The following is a 20,409-nucleotide window of genomic DNA, read 5'->3' on the forward strand; positions in this document are numbered from 1 at the left end:
TGTGGCGAGACCTCAGGCGCGCTGGGCAGGTCAGCTTTGCAAGGAGCAGTGCGGCAGTGCGTTGCCAGCTGTGCAAAAGCCTGAATCCGCGTGTGCCCGCTGCAAAGCTGGGGAGGAGTGTGGTGCTACCACGCATGTCAGCTACGGCGTGTTTGCTTTCTAGCAGCTCTGTGAGTAACGCTGGTCTGCACAGCTCGGGACTGAGGGTTGGAAAAAAGGATTCAGAGTGACACAGTAGTCTTTGGGATCAGTTCTGGGTTTGGTTTTTATTATTTTTATATATTTTTTCTGCTTGGCCTATGTTTGAGCACGTGGAAACGTGCTGTGCTCGCAGGAAATGAGCGCTTCCGCCTTGCACACCCTGGCAGGCTCCGGTCTGATGCTGCTCCCACAGCTCCTGCCCATCACTGGAGGAGAAGGGATGACGGGCTTGTGTTTGGAGGAGCCCCTTTGGACCAGCCACGTTCCTACAGACAAATCCCGAGGGAGGGAGGGAGGGAGGGAGGGAAAACCAGGCAGGACCTCATCAAAGGCCAGAAATAACAGTGGGGTGAGGCAGATGAGCTGAGATCCGTATTTCTGTTCAAACAGGAATGAGGATGAGGACTTTGCAATAAGTCCTTTGTAAATAAGAATAATATTTTAAAATGAATAATAACCAAATAAAAATTAAAAAATAATAAATAAGCTTTGCAAAAATAAAATGCTTACCTAGGCTGGTGGCTGCAGGGACCTGGGCATTGATCAGCAGCAGCCCAGGGTGGGCAGGGCTCTCAGAAGTGTGTTTTTTCCTAAAACCTGTCTCTCCATGCCTGCGTTAGAGGAGCTTGCCCTGCGCGGCTGATAACTCCAGGAGCTTGCAAGGATGAGGCTGAGCTTGTGCATGCTCTGCCTTCGGGATATTTGCTGTGCCTGCTGCAGGCAGCACGGAGCAGCTGGGGCAGGGTGGGAGCAGACTGCATCGCCCGGTAGTGTATCGAGGGCAGTTTGCCCTTCCCGGCAGCAGATGCTCTTGGCTGGTGCCTTGGGGAGTTGGTGGTTCCTTGATTTTTGTTATGAAGGTGTTAAATGAGGCAGTAGGTGTATGTTTGCTTCTCCTGAAGTGCTTTGCTAACCTGGAGCTGTCTTGCAGGGGAGGCAAGCGCCCTGTCTCTGCGGGAAGTTGAAGGGTTTGGGTTCCTCAGTCAGATATTGGCAGAATTAGAGCAGGATTGCAAAAGCTGCATGGGTGTTCTCTAGCGTGACCCGTTTTGATGCAGATGCATTGGTTTTTGGTTTTTTGGCGAGAAGCGAGCTGGGGCCAGCAGCCTCTGCACCGCGTCAGCTGGAGCTCAAGGAGGGCACGTGTCAGCAGACGCCAAGGACTTCTCTGTGTCTGCAAAGCCATCCAGTTCCCTGAAACGTGGCCGCAAGGCATTCTCACCAGTAATCCGCATAGCACTGTAATTACAGTGGTACGGAGGAGCAGGCAGGCTGTGTAGGTCTGCAAGCCTTTAGCGGCAGCGCCTGGGCACAGGGCCGTGTTGCTAAAAGCCTTTGTCACTCACTAAATAAACTCCTGGGCTTGTGCCGAGGACTTTTCTCAGTGCTGGGTCCCGCTCCACAGCGGCGGATCGGCTGCTCATGGGACCTGGTGTGCCTGCTCCCTCCGTAGCAGCATCCCTTTGCTGTGGCAGGCTTGGTGATGTGGGCAGGGATCAAGGTGAATCCAGTAAGTTAAGAAGGGGAACCCCAAATTTAATGTAATTACAGGGGAAGGAAGGTCCAGTGTGCCTCCTTGCTCTTAGCCTCCTGGTGCCCTGAGTCCCTGCACGTGCTTTATTCCTCCTTCGGTTGCAACAGGCAGCTCCTTTCATTCCCTGCCAGGAGCAGCATCCCGGTGTGCTTGGCACTGCCTGCCACCCCTGACCACTCTCTCTTTGCCTCCGCAGGTCCAGAGGCAGTTCCCAGCCACGTACCCAGCATGACGGACGCTCCACGGGATGCCGGCCCCAAGCAGCCGGCGCCGACACGGCCGGAGAAACCAGCCGCGGACTTTGGCTATGTGGGGATAGATGCCATCCTGGAGCAGATGAGACGGAAAGCCATGAAGCAGGGGTTCGAGTTCAACATCATGGTTGTGGGTGAGTTCTCCCCCTGCACCAGCTGCCCGCAATGTGCTCGGCAAGTTGTTTTTGTTCTTCCGCGATGATGTTTATCCTCTCTGGAGCCTCCTCAGGAGCAGCAACTCAGGCTCAGCATTGTGGTCTTTGCCTTAGGAGTCAGCAAACCCTGCTCCTGAGGAGCTGGCTTGAATCAGCTGTCTTTAAAGCTGGTGATGTGACGTGACCCATGGTCCTGCTCTTCTTCCTGCATCTTGGGGTGCATTGCCCATAGGCATGTCCCGGAGGGGAACACCCCGAGAGGTGTCGGGACTCACCGAAGCCTTGCAGAGAGCTCCCTTGCCCACTCTCCTGGGAGCCCTGCACTGGTTTGAGCAGTCAGAGGGCATGTTAGGGGTCAAAGGGTTGCACTGCTGCTGGTATGCCAGAGCCCTGATCTTTGCTGGTATTTCCAGCAATTTAGCTAAAACTCCTGCTTGTGAGTTTTCTTGTATTTAAGAGATTGTGCTGAGCAGCTCACACAGCAGGTGCAACTGCGCTACAAGTACGAGGGAAGAAATGCCTTGTGTGATTTACTAGTGTGAATTAAGAGCAGCGAGAGGGTTTGCACGGCTTGGTGGTTTGGTTTGAACGGCTTCTGCTACCGGTGACTCCACTGTGGTCCTGCAGTGTGGCACGGGGGGAATGAGAGCGTCCCAGAAGTTGTCCTCATGCAGGGAGGGAGAGCTGGAAGTTGTGTGTCCAAATCCCGCTGCCTGCAAGCTCCTGTGCATTAGCTTTCTGAGTCTGCAAGGTGGATGGGATGAAGGAGCTTTATTTCAGCTAGAGGCCACTGGCTGCATCGCTGCTGCTCTGGCTGCAGCTTCTGCTGTAGGGGTCTGCACTCCTGCAGCCCCTGGGCTCCTGGTGCCAGGGACTGCACCAGCTGCTCGCCAGCAAAATGCTGGGGGTTCTGGAGAGCTGGGTAGGCACCATGGGAGGCTGTGCAAGGGTATAAAAGGGGAAAGAAATGAGGCTTTTCTGCATTTTTCCAGCTATCAGTGTCTGGCCTGGTCCTGTGAAGCCCCTTGTGTGAACTGGGCTGTGCTCCTCGGGGCCGGGCTGTGCGGGCAGCAGCTCTCCCTGCCTGAATCTCCCAGGGGAGGTGGCATGGTGGGGGGGTCTTGCCATCCCGCTTCCTCCTGCAAGGAGTTGTGTAGGGCTGCACGTTTGTGTGGGGATGTCTACCGGGTAGGAGCCCACACAGCCCTGCAGGGCTTTCTGGGTTACAGGAGGGCCTGATCCAGAGTTTGCTAATACTGTATGAGATATTAGTGTGCTGTAGCTTCCCAGCAAGCTCTGCAATGCTCTGCCTTTCCCATTTTGGTATTTTCATACACAAATCGATCTATGGGGAGGGCTCCCCGGGCTGGGAGATGACTGCAAACCCGGTCACTGCAGAACCAGTTCTTGCAACGTTCTTTAACAAACTCAGCTCTTTGCTGCCAGTGGAGCAGCATTCCCAGGATGGAGGGATCGCAGCACCGATCCTGAGAATCTGCAAGCAAGATTGCATGAGCTGAGCCCCCATTTCCCTGCCAGAAGAGGCACCCGTCTGTCCGTGAGCAGGCTGTGCCACAGCAGCGCCTCATCTTTCTGCTTTGCAAATGCCGAGGGATGTTCAGGAAAGGGCCTGGCTTTGCCTTGGCAGCGCTGTGTGTGGTATGAAAGCCTGTACTGCGGCGCGGCTGGAAAACATTGTTCTTCCCTTGGCAGGCTCTGGGCTGACTGTTTACAGGCTGGGGAATTCATGGCAGCATAAACAAGTCGAGCTCTGGCCCTCCCAGAAGACGCAGGGAGGCATGCGGGAGAAGCAGCACCTTGTGGGGTGCCCTTCGGGGAGGGGATGCGCTGCTGAAGCTGGGAGGCAGCAGCCAGCCCTCGTCCTGCTGCATTTCTCCAGGGGACAGTTGAGCTTCTAGGGTTTAGTTTAGCTCCTTTATTCCCATCCAGTCTAAGCTGCGAGTCCTTGCATTGAAATCATTGCAATCCCTGTTTCACAGATGGGAGATGCAAGGAGGGAGATGCAAGGACTTCTGCACGGGAGGTGGGAATTGAGAACCGCTGCTGGCATGGGGTCACTCTACCTGCACCGTGTCCTTGTGATGGGGCTTTTTGAAAATCCTGTACCCTGTGTATCAGGTTCCCTGTTCAAAAAGGTTTCGCCAGCCTAACCGAAGCTCTGAGAGGAGGCTTCAGGCTGAGGTCAGCTTTGCCCTGTGTTGTCTAAGGCTGTGGAGATGAGAAAAAAGGTCTGCGCTTAAAAAAAAAAAAAACAAAGCACACCTTTTGTGTTCAGGTTTTGGTGCAGAGCAGTTGGAAGGAGAGGAGAGCTGGCTAGGCACAGTGAGGCTCAGCCGCTCTTTCCCTGCCTGATTTCAGCTCAGGGAAACACTCTGGGCTGCAAACCAGGGGAGGTGGGAGCGGGTCTGCCCTGCGCTCAGCCATCGGGTCCCCAGGGTGCAGCCACATCCATCACTCAGTGGGTCAGCCTGCGGCCGCGGTTCAGAGACACATCGCATCCGTGGCTGCCAGCGGCTCTCGCCTCTGGTCCCTTTCCAGGCAGTCCGGCTCCGGCGGCTTGGACAGGCACAAACGCGGAGACTGACTGCCAGGAGCTCTAGCAGCGCGTCGCCCCGCTTTCCCCCTCTCCCCACGTGCTCCATTTAATGGTGAGCAGTTCTTCACTTTGGCTCTCTGCATTTGCAGCTCCAGACCTGTTTGTGCCTGGCCTCACGTGTTTTCAGGCAGCAGAGGACCGGGAGCACCAGACCCCAGTTTGGTTCACATGTTTCTTCTGCAACCCAGCTGTGATAGTGGCTGGTGAACAGGGTTTGCCTGTACTGGATTGCAGCATGCCATGGGTAGTGTTGCAAACTCAGCTCCCAGTTGCTGTTGGATCAGGGAGCAGCCTGGCCAGGAGGTGATGCCCAGTGCTGATGTGCTGGTTGACCCTACCATTGTCTTAGTGTTGGGTGCCTTTGGCAGCCTGGATGGGTCAGGGACCCAGAGGACATAGGTGAAATCCTTGCTGGCTTCATGCTTAGAGATACTTTGTGGTGCTAGGGACATGCCGGCGGCGATGCCGCGATAGCTGGCTGCAACATGGCTCAGCAGAATGGGGCCAAAGGGGCCCCTGCGGTGTGTGCAGGAGCTCTGCAGTGACTGCAGGGGGCATGGGACATCTGCTCTGAAGCCAAGTGTCTGCTCCCTGGGTTTTGAGGAATTTCTCTGTTTCCTTTGCTGTGGAAAAATTGTTCTCTGAGCTTGTGGGACAACAGCTCTGGAGAGTCGAGAGCTGCTGGTGTCCTTTCTGTGTGGATCAACCTCAGCTCTGGGATACAACGCGTAAAAACGCTTCTCTGTAAAAGCTGTTTTTTCTGAAGTTGTGGAATCTGATTGATGTGCTTCCTGGGACATTGTTTGTGGAACTCAGATGAGCTCCTGGCCTGGACCTGCCTAAAAGGGTCCTTGCAGCCAGCTGGTCCAATTGCAAAAGCAAGTCCGGCCAGGAAGCAGCAGTGGATGCTGCAGGGCTGAGGTTTGGAAGGCTGTTGCTGCAGTTAATCCTGTCCAGCTAAGAGATTGCCAAGTTGCTCCTAGGTCTTCCCTGTGGAGCTGGACAGGGGAGGCTGCAGGAGGGTAAAGGCACAGACGTGTCAGGATGCTCCTTCCTGGGGTTCCCTAGTCCCCGTGCCCTTCTTCAGGGCTGTTGAGTATCACTGCAGCCCTTAAAACATCCTCGACGTGTCTGCCTGTCCTCGGGGTTGCTGTGATTTCAGCTGGATGCAAGGAAGCGGCTCTTGTCCTGCTCGCTCCCAGCAAGCTGGCTGCTTTGGAGCCGGGGAAGGTGCTTGCTGCCCGCAGCATCCTCCTGGACTCCTGTTCCTTGAGCTAGGGAGGCTGCAGGGGAGCAGCTGCACCTCTTGCCTCCCTCCTGCAGATCCGGTGCAGGCTGAGTCCATCAGCATCCCCATTCTCTGGCCCCTGAAAAAACAGCCCGGAAATGAGTGAGTGCTGACTGTGGTTTATCCTGCTCTATTCCAGGTCAGAGTGGCTTGGGGAAATCCACGTTAATCAACACCCTCTTCAAATCCAAAATCAGCCGGAAATCTGTACAGCCAACTTCTGAAGAGCGGATCCCCAAGACCATTGAAATCAAATCCATCACTCACGGTGAGGCTCTGCAGATCCCACCTGGTGCTTTGGCTTTTGGTCCTGCTCTGCCTTGTGTCTCTGGGGGCTCGTGGGGATCGTGGACCTCCACAAAACTTCCACTCTCATCTCTCTGAAGGGGCTTTTACCATCCAGAGATGCTTGCAGGGCTGAGAAAACACCTGTTTTTTCTTTATCCACTAGCATTGACTTAATTGTGATGGAAGGGAACAAGTAAGGTGGCCATGGGGGGTAGCATTTCAAGGCAGATGTGGTATTACATCCCTTTGGAGGGCTGATTTGTGCCTGAAGCTGTGAAGGTGCGTTTCTCCCCTGGGAGCAAGCTCCAGCCCTGCAGCTGATTTTGGGAGGGTGGGCTTGGCCAGCGCGCCCGGCGACACTTGCCTCACGCAGTGGCTTTCCTCTCTGTTTCAGAGATTGAAGAGAAGGGGGTTCGCATGAAGCTGACGGTCATCGACACCCCGGGCTTTGGAGATCACATCAACAATGAGAACTGGTGAGCTGGCTGTGCTGACATGGGGACTGGTGCAGAGGGAAGGCGGCCGAGCCCTGGGGCATCCTGACCTGGAGCTGGTGCTGAGGGCTGTAGCCTGGTCCTGTGCCACCCATGCTCAGTGGGGAGCAGTGGAGAGAGTTGTTGTGGGTGGCAGCACAGTGCCATGCTCCCCGGGGCTGATCCTGGACCTTGTGAGATCCCACAAACATCCTGCTGTTCCAGGCATGAGACAACCTTTGTTCAGGGCGGGAGCAGCTGTGTGCTGGCATGACCAGTCACCGGACCTCGCTCATGTGGCTCTGAAGGCTGAACCCTGCCAGGAGTCCCTGGGACAGTGGCTGTCTGTGCAGGATGGCCCCCTGGGCTGGGGCAGGGCTGGCCTGGCCGGCTGGTGGAAGGTGCCTTCTCTCCATGAGCTGGGCTGGGCTTTGTGGAGTTTGATGCTGCTCTTGCTCCTGTGCCATGACGGGGTGCAAAGAGCTGAGGGACTGCCCTGCTCAGCAGCTGGACATTTGAGTGTGGTTTGAGTTTGTTTGTTCATTTTATGGGATTCTGTAAGATGCTGAGCAACCCCAGCTCAGCAGGCTCTGCTTCACAGAGTCAGGCCAGTTGGGAGGTTCAGGGCGGTCCAGATCCCTCACACAAACCCATCATCCTGTGTTCCTCTCTCCCTGCAGCTGGCAGCCCATCATGAAGTTCATCAACGACCAGTATGAGAAGTACCTGCAGGAGGAAATCAACATTAACCGGAAGAAGCGGATCCCCGACACACGGGTGCACTGCTGTATATACTTCATCCCAGCCACTGGCCACTCGTATGTACCCCGCCGTCCTCACTCAGACCCTTGGGGCTTCCCTCTCCTGCGTTCGGTCTCAGGCAGCTCAGCCATGAGGGTTCTCTTTGGGATCCTCCCGTGTTTCCTGGGGACTTGAGGAGCTTGAGGACAGCATGAAGCTGTCCTTCCTAGGGTTCTAGCATCTGGAGCCTTCACCATAACGCAGCAGAGCTACTGTACCCCAGAGAAACATGGTGTTTCCTCTTCCGAAGGGCCATCAAAGCCTCCCTGATCTCCAGTTAGCTGTTTGCTTTACATTGGTCACCTTGCTTGCTTGACCAAGGATAGACACCAGTCACTGAGCTCTCAAATTGGACGGAAAGGCTGCCTTTGCAAACAGAACATAATTTTTTTTTTTTGCTGTGCCCCTGCCTGTGTAAGGGGAGAAGCCGGTTTTCCTTGTGCTACTGAGGGAGCAAACACCCTCACCCGTTAAGGGTATTTTGTAGGTTGTTTGACTAGTCTGCAAGTGGGATGTGGTTTATTCAGTGCAGAGCTCTCCTGGCTCTGGCACTTCTCAAGTGACAGCATCAGAGGCCCAGATCTCACTCTATTTTTTTTCTTTTTTTTTTTTTCCTAAGCACATAGCCCACAGTGAAAATCTGGGGCGCTTAAAAGTGTCTTGCAAAATGTGACTTAAAGTATCGCAACATAAAACGAGACCTAAGTTTCCTTTTGATTTCTGTCAATTCCTTCCACTTCTGGCTCTGTCTGCATGGGGATTTTTTTGGGTCTGTTTTCAAAAGTAAAGCTAAGCCGCCAGCACTGTATTAATGTCAGCCTTTTCCTCTTCCCCATGTGGAGCTTTATTCCAATAGAAAAGACTTTGTTTTGCTTCTGTCAGTGGGTAGACCAAAAATGCATCCTTCACTGGAATAAAATGACTGCATGGGTCAGTTATGCTCTTCTTGTGTAACCGGCTGTCGATTGGGAGCAGAGGGGCCAACAAAATGTTTATGGTTTAATACGATAAAGCAGAAAACGTTTCAAAGGGAGATGACATTTTTAGGACAGCCTAGCGTGTTGGTCCCACTTATCTCAGCCCCGATCTGCAGACCCTGCCTTGGCAGGTCGGGGTGTTGCAGCATTAGCTGTGCTTGAGCTTTTTCTCATTGCTTTGGGTGTTTAACCCTTAAAAGCATGTCCGATGCTTGGATCCTGCAGATACCGCACCCGCACAGAGGTTGCAAATTTTGGGTGGTGGTGGCTGCCCTCCCCGGGCCGCGCAGGCGGTGGCATGCAGCCCCATCCCCATGTCCCCTGCTGGAGCCTCTCCAGCCGCGTGCTCTGGTTTCTCTCACCCACCAGCTAACAGGAATTGCGTGGAAGTTCAGCTGCTTTTTTTCTTTCTCTCCAACGAACATGTGTTTCCAATATCCAAGCAAGCCCGGTGGTTGGAGGCTGTTGCTGAGCCCTGTGCTGATCCTCCTTCCCGGTAGCCTGATAGCCTGGCGGGGGCTGGCACTCAGTCCCTGGCTGCGGTTCGGGGGGCTGCGCTTTCCTGCCCCAGTGTCAGAGCCAGCCTCTGGCTCGTGTGTCCCCTTCTGCCACGGGATGGAGATAAGCTGGGGAATGAATGAAGGGGGACAGACCCCACTGGGAGGGAGAAGTCAGTGGGAAATTTTGCTTCTCTGAGAGCTTGAGCAGGCATTGGGTTTCTTTTCTGCTCCCTTGTGAAGCCCAAATTACATTTCTTATCATCGCGGAGAGGCTTTCCCCGGTGCTTGCTGTGGTCTGTGGACACAAATGGATGGCGTGGCCACCTCTCCTGTGGGGTGGAGCTGCTGCGGCGGCGCTGGTAGCAGAATCATACTCATTTTGGAGGACAAGGGTTTGGGAGGCCGTGTCATGGGGTTGTCACACAAGGTTGAGTGCAGGTTTGTGCCCCTGCCAAAGCAGGTCATCTGTGGCCCCACATGGAAGGGTATGAGAATGGAATCCGGTTCCTTGCTTTGGCGCTTCTGGCTTCACTGGGAGGCAATGGGGAGCACGGCTGTCGAGGGCAGTGGTTCATAGTGCTGCAGGGGATTGCCCTAGGGACAACCGCAGCCAGCTGTGGAGGACCCCACCGTTACTGCATGGCACCATCCATGCGCTTCCCGTGCCGCTTGCCATCCCGGGCAGCTTGGTGCTGTCTGCCCCGGGATAGTGATTGCACAGGGCTTGTTTGCGTTGCCTTCGGGGAACTGCAGCCCTCGCCATGTGATGCAGCCAAAGCAGCGGTGACTTGTGTCCGTGTCTGTCCCTCCCCGCTCGCTCGCACGGTCAGGCACAGCACAGGCTAGGCATCCCTTCCCTGGCACGTGGCCACTGCAGGCAGCTTGGTGGGTCATTGGGTGAGAGCTGGCTTTTTTCTTAAATATAAAGGGAAGGAGAGGGCGGGGGAAAAAGCAGAGTTAACCAAGTGCATAGATTCAGAGGCTGGAGTGCAGGGTTGCTCGGCTCCGTTTCAGTCTGGCTCTCCTGTCTAGGCAGCTCAAGGGTTAATCGGCGGAGAAGTTTCCGCTGGTGTCTCCCTTTGTGGAGAGTTCAGGGAGGCTTTGCAAGCCATCTAGTTTGCACACCCCCTGTCCTTCTTGTAACACTCCTGTAAAACCACGTTTGTGAAGGCTAAGTAACGTGCTGGCAGGGGCTTTTGGCGGCAGCCGCGCAAGGCCGGCTCTTTGCCACCCAATAAATATCTCAGTTCTGACCCCTGTGAAGCACCGCTCGGCTTTGAAGAGGGACTCTGAAACACCGCCCCAGCCTCGCAGCCCCTCTTAAGCGTGTACCAGAGCTGCTGGCTGACGGGCTGACACCCGCTGCTGCTTTCCCCACTAGGTGCCCTTCTCGGGTGCCCGCCAGGTCCCTTGAGCAGGCTGGCGGGTCCTGGTGATGGGGCTGGGCAGCTGCTGGGTGCTCGCTGGTATTTGCTTAACGCATGGCTTAAATTCTTGATGCTAGTTTGATCTGGGGCACAACCAAAAGGAAATAACTTCGAAGCTCACCATGAATTTTGATTGCTATAATGGCATTTCAAGGGAACTGGCGGGAATGAGCCTTTGCTTAGATCCTGTCCATACCTGCTGGCTGTGGGCAATGCAGAAATAGCGTGTGCCCAGCCATCATGACGTGTGCCCATCCCTGGTAATGTGTACTGAGCAGTGGAGCAACCAGCACTGGCTGGGGTGGGCTGGAGCCTTTCCTGCAATTCCTGCTCCAGCCTATCCACTCCCCTTAGAGCTCCTCCACCCCCTCCCAGCAAAGCCCAAAGTGCGTTTGTGTCTAGTTGCACGTTAATAATATCGGGGACCATTTGGGGAAGGGGAAGAAAACAGATGCTTTTTCTTCTTGAGCTCTACCCTCTCTTTTGTGATCTGCTTGGAGCAGATTGCACGCACCTGAAATGAAATAACTCTCTTTCTCTTGCTGTTTTGCATATTTGTATATATATAAGGGTTTCACTGCTAATCCTCACCAGGTGCTGGCATTGATGTTTCGTGTGGGTGAATCAAGTTCAGATAGCCAGTGGAGGCCAGCACTGCTCTGTGCCTGTGGCTTGTCATGGGGTGGTGGGGGTTAAACACCAAAACTGGTCCCTGCAGATACCAGAAGTCTCTGCTGTCCTGGCCTGTGCCTCACAGCAGGAGTTTAAGAGGAATTAGGTTTGGGCTTGCCCCATCGTGACGTTGGCCACGTCTGCCTGGGTCTGTACAGGACTATTAGTGCAAATCAGGCTCTTTGCACTTGTAATTGCCTTAAGCCATTTATTCTCCTTGGGTGTCTTCACATGAACGTGACGTCTAGTGACAGGGCTTGTTCTTAGTGAAAAGAGTAGCTTTCTTTTAAATACTTAAGGGGTTTTGGGGCTACCCAGCAGGAATTGGTAGAATATCTAGAATCTTGCAAAATACCCTAAAAACATACAGTTTGGTCTTCTGGGGAATCCCTTGGTTCCCTTCCTGTTCTCCAGGATGGTGCAGGGAGGTGCCCATGGGAGGTGACCTCCATGGATGAGGCACTTGCAGAAGCCCATTGGAGCAGAAGGTTGTGTTAAAGGTGCCTTGGGCTCTTCTGGCTTTGGGTGCAGACTGGTGTGGGACACGGTCACTGCGCCTCTGTGGATGCTGGTGGACACGGGCAGGGGTCGGGGCTGGCTCCGGCTCTGCCTTCTGCTCTCAGGCTCACTGCCAGCATCCTCCATGTATCAGTGAAGGCTTGGTAACGGGGCTTTTATGTGTCAGTGGAGCTGAAACTCAAATGTCTGGCTGATTGTGAATTCATCTGCATCAGCTACATATGCATCCGGGTCTTCAGTCTAAAAGAAAAGCTGGTGAAAGAGGCAGGAACACAGTCTCAGTAGGGAAGAGGCTTTTAGAGGGGAAAAATTGTTTGAAAAATAGCAAAGAGAGAGGAGGGGAAAGAAGTCTGCTGGGAAAGGAGCATAACTGCATTACTTCCTTGGAGGTCTGGGAAATACATTATGCAGAGCTCCAAACAATGTTTGCCAGCAGCAAGTATGCTTAGATGTGTCCATGGGGGTTTCCTTGTGTTTTTTCTTTTCTTTCTTTTTTTTTTTTTTTTAAATAGCCAAACTCTTTCTTTCCTGGGGCCCAGGGTGATCTGTGACTCCTGAGTTTGTGTTAGGAACTCGTTTGTCTGCACGCTAACAACACGCTCTGGGCTATGCGTGCCATTTGCATGTGGGGAGAAGGTCCACCTGGTGCAGTCCAGCTCAGTCCCTGGGAGAGGAGTGGGTTTGAACAGGGAAGGGCTCAGCTGGGTCACCAGTGCTGGCTGTGCTGGAGCAGCCTCAAGCTGCTTGCTGTTTTTGGAGCAGCCTCGAGCTGCCATTTTCAGATCAGCCAGAGCTGAGTGGGTCTCTCTGTGGCTGGATGTCCCTCCCTTGCCACTTGAGCCTGGCAGGGGTGGCCTCGTGGGATGGGGGTGCTGCCTGGTGACTGCCAAGGAGCATGATCAGCCCCTTCCCGTTTGCACTCGTGTGACTTGCTGGGTTTGTAGGAGGGGGTCTCTGAGCCCTTCGTAGGGCCTGAGAAGACCATGGTGGGGTTTGGCTTGACCATGTTGGCAGTAGGTGCTCTCTTGGCCATGTTCTCGCCAAGTGCTCTGCTCTGCTCTGTGTTCCCCCATGCAGGGCTCCTGCTGGGTGCCTGCTTGCACCTGGGCCTTTTAAGTCACCATCCCATTTATTTTGGTTTCTTCCCTGTTGCCATGGGCTTCTGGTTTGTGGCACAGGGCTGGTCTGCCCTTGGGGAGGTCTCATTCTTGCCCCCATTTCTGCTGCTGAAGTCTATGGCTCCTCCAAAAGGTGACTTCACCGCTCTCTGCCCAAGTTTCACCAAAGATGAGTTGGGTCGTGTCCTGCTGGCACATGCCACCACTAGAGGTCATGAGGATGTTTGAGCAGCAGAGGTGTCCCTTTGCTTCCGGGGCTCTGGCGTTGACCTTCCTGCCTCTTCCCTGCGTGCTTTCAGCGAGGGCTTGTTTCAAACAGGCCTCTTAATGCATGAGCACCCCAAAGGTGTTCATGTACCCTGATCTCCTCTGGGAGCTCCAGGTTTCCTTTTTCAAGGCAGCATCTGCTCAACTGTCCTGCATGGGCATGTGTCCCCATCACCTCCAGAGCCACCAAGGGGGACCTGCAGCAAGTGGAGGTGTCCCAAGGAGGGCTTTCCTCTAGCTGGCTTAGGAACCCCCAGCAGTAAAAATACCTTCAGGGAGGACTGAGGAGCAAGAGAGGGTCACAGCCAGGCACCTTCATTTGCTGTCTGCAGCTGGACTGCAGCCCTCGGACACAGAGCAGAATGGCACTGGAGGTTGCGTCCGTGCTGTCAGCGGGAGCATTTAGCGGGGAGGGATTTTGCGAGGAATTTCGTGAGGGGCTGATCATTGGGGTTATGCAATCTCTGCAGCTTTCCTCTGCTGAGACTTTCATTGTAGAGATTTTCTGACATTTTTGCCCGCTGGAACAAGCAGCATCTCTTCTGTGCTGTGTGAGTCCCTGGAGAATTAGCAGAGCCTTTTTTAATCTCAGCCAATACATATGAAATGCAATCCTGGCTCATTCACGACAGCGGGCTGGTGCTCAGCGCAGGAGGGAACGTGAGCAGGGATAGTCACCTGTGGCCATTTCCACATCGTGCTGTCCCTGGATGGTGGGTGACAGCTTGGATAGGGCTGGAGGAAGTTTCACACTGTGGTCTCTCCCCAGCTTGATTTGTGCATCATCCCTGCTCTTATCCCAGCTTTGCCAAGGACGTGTGTAGCTTTGGGCAAGTTCCCGCAGTCCTCTGTGGCCGAGCATCCATGCAGAGATAAAAGCCCTCTCCCACTTCACGGGGCTTTGCGAGGGTTTGCAGGCGATAGCGGGGCGCTTTGAAAGGGAAATGTTTTAAGTGTCTGCAAACCTCCTCTGAGACGCATATGTGCTGTCGTGCTTTTAAGAAAATGTCTTTATTTGTCCTATCTGAAAGGAATTGATTCCCCCTCTGTGTCTAGTCTTTGAATGCCCCCCCTCTGCCGGGGGATTGCAGCACCCCCACCACCACCACCTTGCTAGCAGTGTGCAAATCCCCTTTTTTCTGCTATATTTTTCAGGCTCCGACCGCTAGACATTGAGTTCATGAAACGCTTGAGCAAAGTGGTCAACATCGTCCCCGTGATTGCAAAAGCCGACACGTTAACGCTGGAGGAGAGGGACTACTTCAAACAAAGGGTAAGGGGCTGGCAGCTCTTATCCAGGCTCCCATCTCTTGTCCCCCATCCCCTCCTGCACCTTTCCCCCTCCCCGGCTCCCCCTGCTTTCCCCCGGCAGGGCTGGGAAGGCGAGCGCCTGGCCGGGAGCCCAGCGCATTCCTCCGGCTGCAGCTCTGAGCGATCCCATGTGGCCGGAGGAAAGGCCTGTACTCCAAGCAGTTCCTTGTGTTTCTCTTGGATCTTTGTCAGTGCAGGATAAGTTTCGAGCTCTAAGTCTTGGGGCCTGATTCTCCTGCCTCCTTTGTTACTGTTGTTGTTATTTTCAGGCTGGTTTCTGTTATTTTGGGAGGTAGATGGTGCTGCACATAGACGCTGGAAAACCCATCCTGTGCAGCATCATGCACTGATACAGGAACCAGGCAAAAAAATGTGTGGGTTTGCTGAGCTCAGCTGGGCAAGATTTATGGGGGAAGCAACGCATGAAATTCCCTTGGTCGGGAGCTGGCAGTGGGAAGTCAAGGAGGGGCTGTCTGAATCCACAGCGAGGCATGGGCTTTCCTCCAGGCACACATGCCTGGTGCTGCTGAGAGGTGGAGATGCCCCACTTTGGGGTTCAGTAAGGGGCTATAAACCCGTTCGTGTAGCTGATGGATGTGGCTGCCGGCGTGACAGCCTCAGCGTTCCCTGCAGAAGTAAGCAACCCACCAAGGTCATTGGTCCATTAGTCTGAACTGCAGGAAAGTGAAGCAAAGGGAAAGGGGGTCTTGCCAAAAGGGCAGTTTTAGGGGTCACCTCCATTTATTATGGAGAGGACAGCACATTAGCCAGGGGTTGTTTGATGCCTCCATGCAGAAGAGGATGAACCGCCCCTTCCCACACCAGTGTCTTCCCAGTTCTTGATGAGCAGGATCAGGCACTGAAATATCCAGTCTGGTTTTGGGGGCTGAATCCAGACTCTGCAAGCAGTTCCCTTTGCAGTGAGATAGAGGATAGCTGGAAGTGGAGCTGAGAGGTAATCCAGGCTGGGCTTGATTGGCATCTCAGCCTGTTTGCACGGAGATCTGCGAGGAGCTGGTGTGGAGATCTGGGGGTGTGAGTCCACATTGCCACATCTGCTCTCTGCAGTGGCTTTTGCAGACTGCTGGCTCCGTTCAGAGGTTACGAGTGCATGTATCCAGGTGTCTGCAGGTGGCTGGCTGGCTCTGGGACTACAAAGTCAGTCTGGGACCTAAAATTTCACCTGGGCACTCTGAGCTGCTGCTGCTATCCTTGTGTAATGAAAGACCATGGGGAGACTGCCTGGCTCACCCGCTCTGCACCGGCTCAGTGCAGGATGAGCTCGCCCTATCTCTAATTACATTCCTGATTGTAACCAGACTCCCAAAATCCTTCCAGATGGACGGAGAGCGTGTAGCCACGTGGCGTGTTTGCAGTGCCCCTTCTGCAAGGGGCTCATCTTCCTTATGCTCACGGCTCCAGATCCACTGGTACAAACAAGAGGGCAGGTGATCAGTCTGGGTGGGCACAGGCTGGGACCTTTTCCCTTTGCTCCAGAGCACCTGTGTACATGCTTCCAAAAAGCAGAGCTCTGTCTGCATCTGGGGGTGTAGTTGGTTTGAAGAAGTGATAGGTTTTTGGGTTTGGATTGGGGTGAGCAGGTGAAGCACCAGCCTGGCTGCAGGCTACCTAGGCTGATGCCAGTGCTGTGCTGAGTTAGTGGAATGGGCTCCAATGCCCTGCGGAGTTGGCTTTGTTGGGTTGTTCCCCTAAAAATAGTGTGCAGGTTTGACTGGGAGGTGGGAGGCTGGCTGGGGGGTTTCTCTGGGCTGGATCCGCTTCCTTTGCCAGCCTGCAATGTAGGGCTGACACAGAGGAGTTTATTTTCATAGGAAGCGGTGGGAGCAGGCACGCAGGCTGGGTTTGGGTTTGCAGCTTTGTTGGAGAAGGCTGATCGTCCATGCTCCCTGTGAGCTGAGCCTCCACCCAGGAATCAGATTTCAGCATCTCTTCCCCTTGCACAGAGGCAATATCCTTAGAGGCTGCTCTTCCAAGCTGTCTGTGTCCCTGTCCCCTTTGATCAGGCACTGCCATGACTCCTTTTCCAAGGAGCATAAGCAGACACCAGAAAGCAGCTTCTTAACTTTGGATTACGTGCCTGGCAGCTACATTCCCCATTGCTTGCTGCAGTTTGTATTGTCTTATTGTCTTTTTCAATCCCAAAGCAACACCCAGCTCATATAACTTCATCTTACTCTCAGCCTGAACCGTGTCTTGGCACCAGGTTCTTGCAGAGATTCCAGGGCAAGTGCTCGGTAGGTGTGTAGCAGGTAAACACAGGTGTCTCTCCCTAAGATGGGCAGTGTTTAGGATGGAGAGGGAAGATGTTGCTGCTGGGCATTGCTCACAGGAGCCTCTTGGGTTGGCTGGGAGCTGCTGGCATGGTGGGAGTGCAGCTTCTCTGCCTGTGTCTCCTTCACGTGTTCCTCTGCTCTTCTCTCCCTAGATAATGGCCGATCTTCTTGCCAATGGGATCGATGTGTATCCTCAGAAGGAGTTTGATGAAGACTCTGAAGATCGGCTAGTGAATGAGAAATTCAGGGTTAGTGCGTGGTGTTGCGGGTTGGGTGTGTTTGGATGGGCCCTGCAGCTCTGGGGGGTCTCCTGCAAAGGGCTTCTATTTCCTTTCCAAGCTGCTGTGCCCCCATCCAGGGGGTGCGCCCAGGACCAAGGATCCTGCCAGAGCTCAGAGCAGGGACAGAAAGAGGGTGAGGAAGGTACCTGGGGAAGGTGTCCTCTCCTGTCCATGTTGCTGCTCTTTCCCCCAGCCCCAGTTCCTCAAAGGTGCTCTCAGCAGCCAGCGGGCAGGGAGGTCCCATGGCCCCTTGCCCTGCTCCAGGGGCAGGGAGTGCCAATGTCTGCCCATCCCTGGTGAGGGGAGCAGCCTTCCCGGCACCTGGCGGTAATTTGCCTGTAGGCTGCTCTGCTTTCGTGGCTGTCAGTTCCTTGCTGTAGGAAGTAGCTAACATTTTTTTGGCTCAATAAAGTGGTTTGGACAAATTCAAGGAAGAAAAGAGACTCTAGGGACTCTTAAGTACAAAGATGCCACCTTGGATCAGGAAACGACTGAGCCATAGGTTGCCAGATGCTGGGGGTGATTCCCAGGGAAGCATCATTATACCTTTGCCCTGACTGTGCACTCGCACCTGCCAATGAGGTGCTGGATTAGACTGGTTTTGGGCTGACTGGTTTTGGACTGGGCACGCGTGCGAGAGATGATGCAGCCCGGGTTCTGGGCTGCCTGCGGTCCCTCGCAGGCAATGCTGCTCAGGAGTATCAGGGACAGACTAGCTCATCCCATGAAACTCTCTCCTGAAAACAGCTTGATGTAAGACTTTGCCTGCCAGCTCGGTTTCCTGACTAGTTTTCAGGAGGAAAATGTGACCTTTTTTTTCTCTTTCCTCAGGAAATGATCCCATTTGCAGTGGTGGGCAGTGACCAGGAGTACCAGGTTAATGGAAGAAGAATCCTTGGAAGGAAGACCAAGTGGGGCACCATTGAAGGTACCTTGTCCTTGTTTCTCTACCTTTGGAGCCCATCTCCCTGCCCTGACAGAAGGTAATGAGGTCCACAACCAGCAGCAGAAGTCAAGGTGTATATAGTGCATCCCTGCCCCTCCAGAGAAAATCACTTCCCCGGTGTTTGGGGACTGAAAACACCTTGGCCAACGCTCCTGCACCAAGTTCCTGGGCTTTTGTGCAGCTCAGGGGGCTGCAGAGTGCCAGAGGGGATGCTTCTGGGTTTCTTGTGGCCTGGCTTCTGCTGGTTGCACAGTTAAATGCCTGATGGGTGGATTTGAGGGCACACGAGTGCAGTGCTGATGTCCCTGTGTGTCTCGAGCCCAGACTAGAGCCTTTCCCTGGCATCTGTAGGTCTCTGCACCCTCCACCACACATTTGGCTGGTGCCTTTGTGGGATCTCTTCCTTCTTCCATCTTCATCCCATCAGCATCTTCCTTTTTTATCCTCCATTTTAAATCATGGTTTAAAGGCTAGATGAAGGCTCCTGGCTCCAGTGCATCTACACATTTCTCTGTCCCTGACAGCCAACTGGCACGTCTCCAGTGCCACCCATCTTATCTTCCTCCCCTTCATTTCATAGGTTTGTTCTCATTTATGAGTCTTTTTAATAGGAATCCTGTGTTGAGGGATGGTTTAACAAAGATGCCAGAAAAATCAGTGTATTTTAAAGCTCTGCTGCCCTCTTGTGCTCTGCCCTTGGAAGCTCTGAGTTTAATGGGGCTCATTAAACCACTCACCTTCTGCATGTGGCATCTGCCTTCAGCACGGGGAGACTCCAGGACCCAGCCATGGCCACGGGCAGCCTTTGGAGAACAGTGTTATTTGTTGTCTTGCCATTTCTGCATTATGTTCAAGCCTGTTTGGGTGGAAAAAACTCAAAAAAAGGGAGTTGATGCTTTAAATTCCCCATCTCAGCCCGCCACATGCTAGTGAAGCTCCATAGGGTCCTCCTTACCCCGAGCGGTTGCCATCATGCTGTGGGTACACACTGATGGGTTTCTCTTTCTTCCTACCAGTGGAGAACACGACACACTGTGAGTTTGCCTACCTGCGGGACCTCCTCATCAGGTCGGTAGGACTGTGCCCTGTCCCTGTAGCCTTCGGTCACCAGGTGGCATCCAAAGAAAGCAGAGTGCAGCCCAGCTTGAAGCAGCCACTGCTTCACTCTGCTCATCCCTCCCTCCCTCCCTCCCTTCCTCCCTCCCCTCTTCCTTTTCTCAGCTATGGTGCTGAGTTAAGGGAGGAAAGGAGCAGTGGATGGGTCAGGACAGACTCCAAGATTGCTGGCAGCGTGCAGTGTGGCTCCAGCTCACCTGCAAGCAGCCGGGAAGCCTTTTAGCCTTAGAGATCCCTCACCAGACCCAGGTCCTGCCCCCAGTCCAAAGACATCACCCTCCTGCATCCCAGGATCATGCCATTCCGTGGGGGTCTGGGAGATCACCAGTCCTTCTTGAAAGAGGCATCCCTGCTGCAGGGGAATGGGATGCTGAGCCCCCTTGTCTTGCTGGAGGGGGCACTGGGCTCCTCCTAAATTTGGGTGCAAGATAAACTCTGCACATGAGCTGTTGCTGGCAGATAGTTGTGTGGGGCTACAAAACCTGATCCCAGGGACTTTGCAGAACTGGGGTCTTCCTGGCTAGGTTGTGTACCCAAGCACAGGCTGTTGGTACCAGTGAAGGCTTCTGTTCTCCACTGCCCATAATTTCTTTGCTTCCCTCCTGTGCCCTAAAGATACCATTAAGCAGTAAAGCAGGAGGAAATTTGGGCTGGAGGGGGTGTTTGAAAAGCAGAGTTTGGGGGGGGGCAATGGTTGGGGTGGCAGAGGCTAGGCTGGCCAAACCTGCGCCCAGTGAGGTGCGATTGCCCCTGTCTCCCTTTCCCACAGGACGCACATGCAGAACATAAAGGATATTACCAGCAACATCCACTTCGAAGCCTACAGGGTCAAGAGGCTGAACGAGGGCCAGAGCTCGCTCTCCAACGGCGTGACCGACAAAGAGCTGGTGGCTAACGAAATGTAACCGTCTCGCTCTGTAGCCAGGACCTTGCTCGTTCACGCTCGCTATTTCTCCCCTCTTCCCCCTTTATTTTTATATAAATCCTCTGCCACTGTCCCTCTTCCCATCCCCCAACCCCCTGCCAATGTTAACTGACCAAATAACCAGATGCCGTCTCTGTCGTGCGGAGCGGGGTGACCGCTCGTCCCCCCTGCTTTGTGGCATGGGTTTTCTTCTCAGCCCCCGGTCCAGCATCCCTGGGCTGGGGACAGTCCCCCCACGGAGGTCGGGCTCTTGCTGGCCCCCAGCGCTGGCCCGACAGCCAAGCTCAGGGGAGCAGATCCACGGGGCCAGCGGGGTTGGGGTGCCCGCAGGAGCCCTGCCTGCCCCTCTGTGCAGAGGCTCTTCTCCGTCCATTGAAGGCAAGGGTTTCTCCAGGTGAATGTAGCCTTCGGAAGCAAGGTACGGTGGTATGAAGAGAGCAAGACG

The 20,409-nt window shown here is 54.2% G+C and overlaps 1 protein-coding gene across 1 annotated transcript in view; it reads left to right on the top strand.

The window, feature by feature from the left end:
- SEPTIN9 (septin 9) overlaps nt 1-20,199 on the top strand; it is a 74,011-nt gene extending 53,812 nt beyond the window's left edge. Inside the window, exons 3-11 of the mRNA XM_075719480.1 lie at nt 1,932-2,123; nt 6,189-6,317; nt 6,732-6,813; nt 7,491-7,628; nt 14,247-14,364; nt 16,849-16,944; nt 17,809-17,905; nt 18,940-18,991; nt 19,809-20,199. Of these exons, the coding sequence (XP_075575595.1) occupies nt 1,932-2,123; nt 6,189-6,317; nt 6,732-6,813; nt 7,491-7,628; nt 14,247-14,364; nt 16,849-16,944; nt 17,809-17,905; nt 18,940-18,991; nt 19,809-19,944 (1,040 nt within the window). The 3' untranslated portion in view covers nt 19,945-20,199. The remainder of the gene's footprint in view (nt 1-1,931; nt 2,124-6,188; nt 6,318-6,731; nt 6,814-7,490; nt 7,629-14,246; nt 14,365-16,848; nt 16,945-17,808; nt 17,906-18,939; nt 18,992-19,808) is intronic.
- Nucleotides 20,200-20,409: the final 210 nt, after the last annotated feature.

The sequence above is a fragment of the Pelecanus crispus genome, chromosome 12, assembly GCF_030463565.1.
Source record: "Pelecanus crispus isolate bPelCri1 chromosome 12, bPelCri1.pri, whole genome shotgun sequence".
Classification (NCBI taxonomy): domain Eukaryota; kingdom Metazoa; phylum Chordata; class Aves; order Pelecaniformes; family Pelecanidae; genus Pelecanus; species Pelecanus crispus.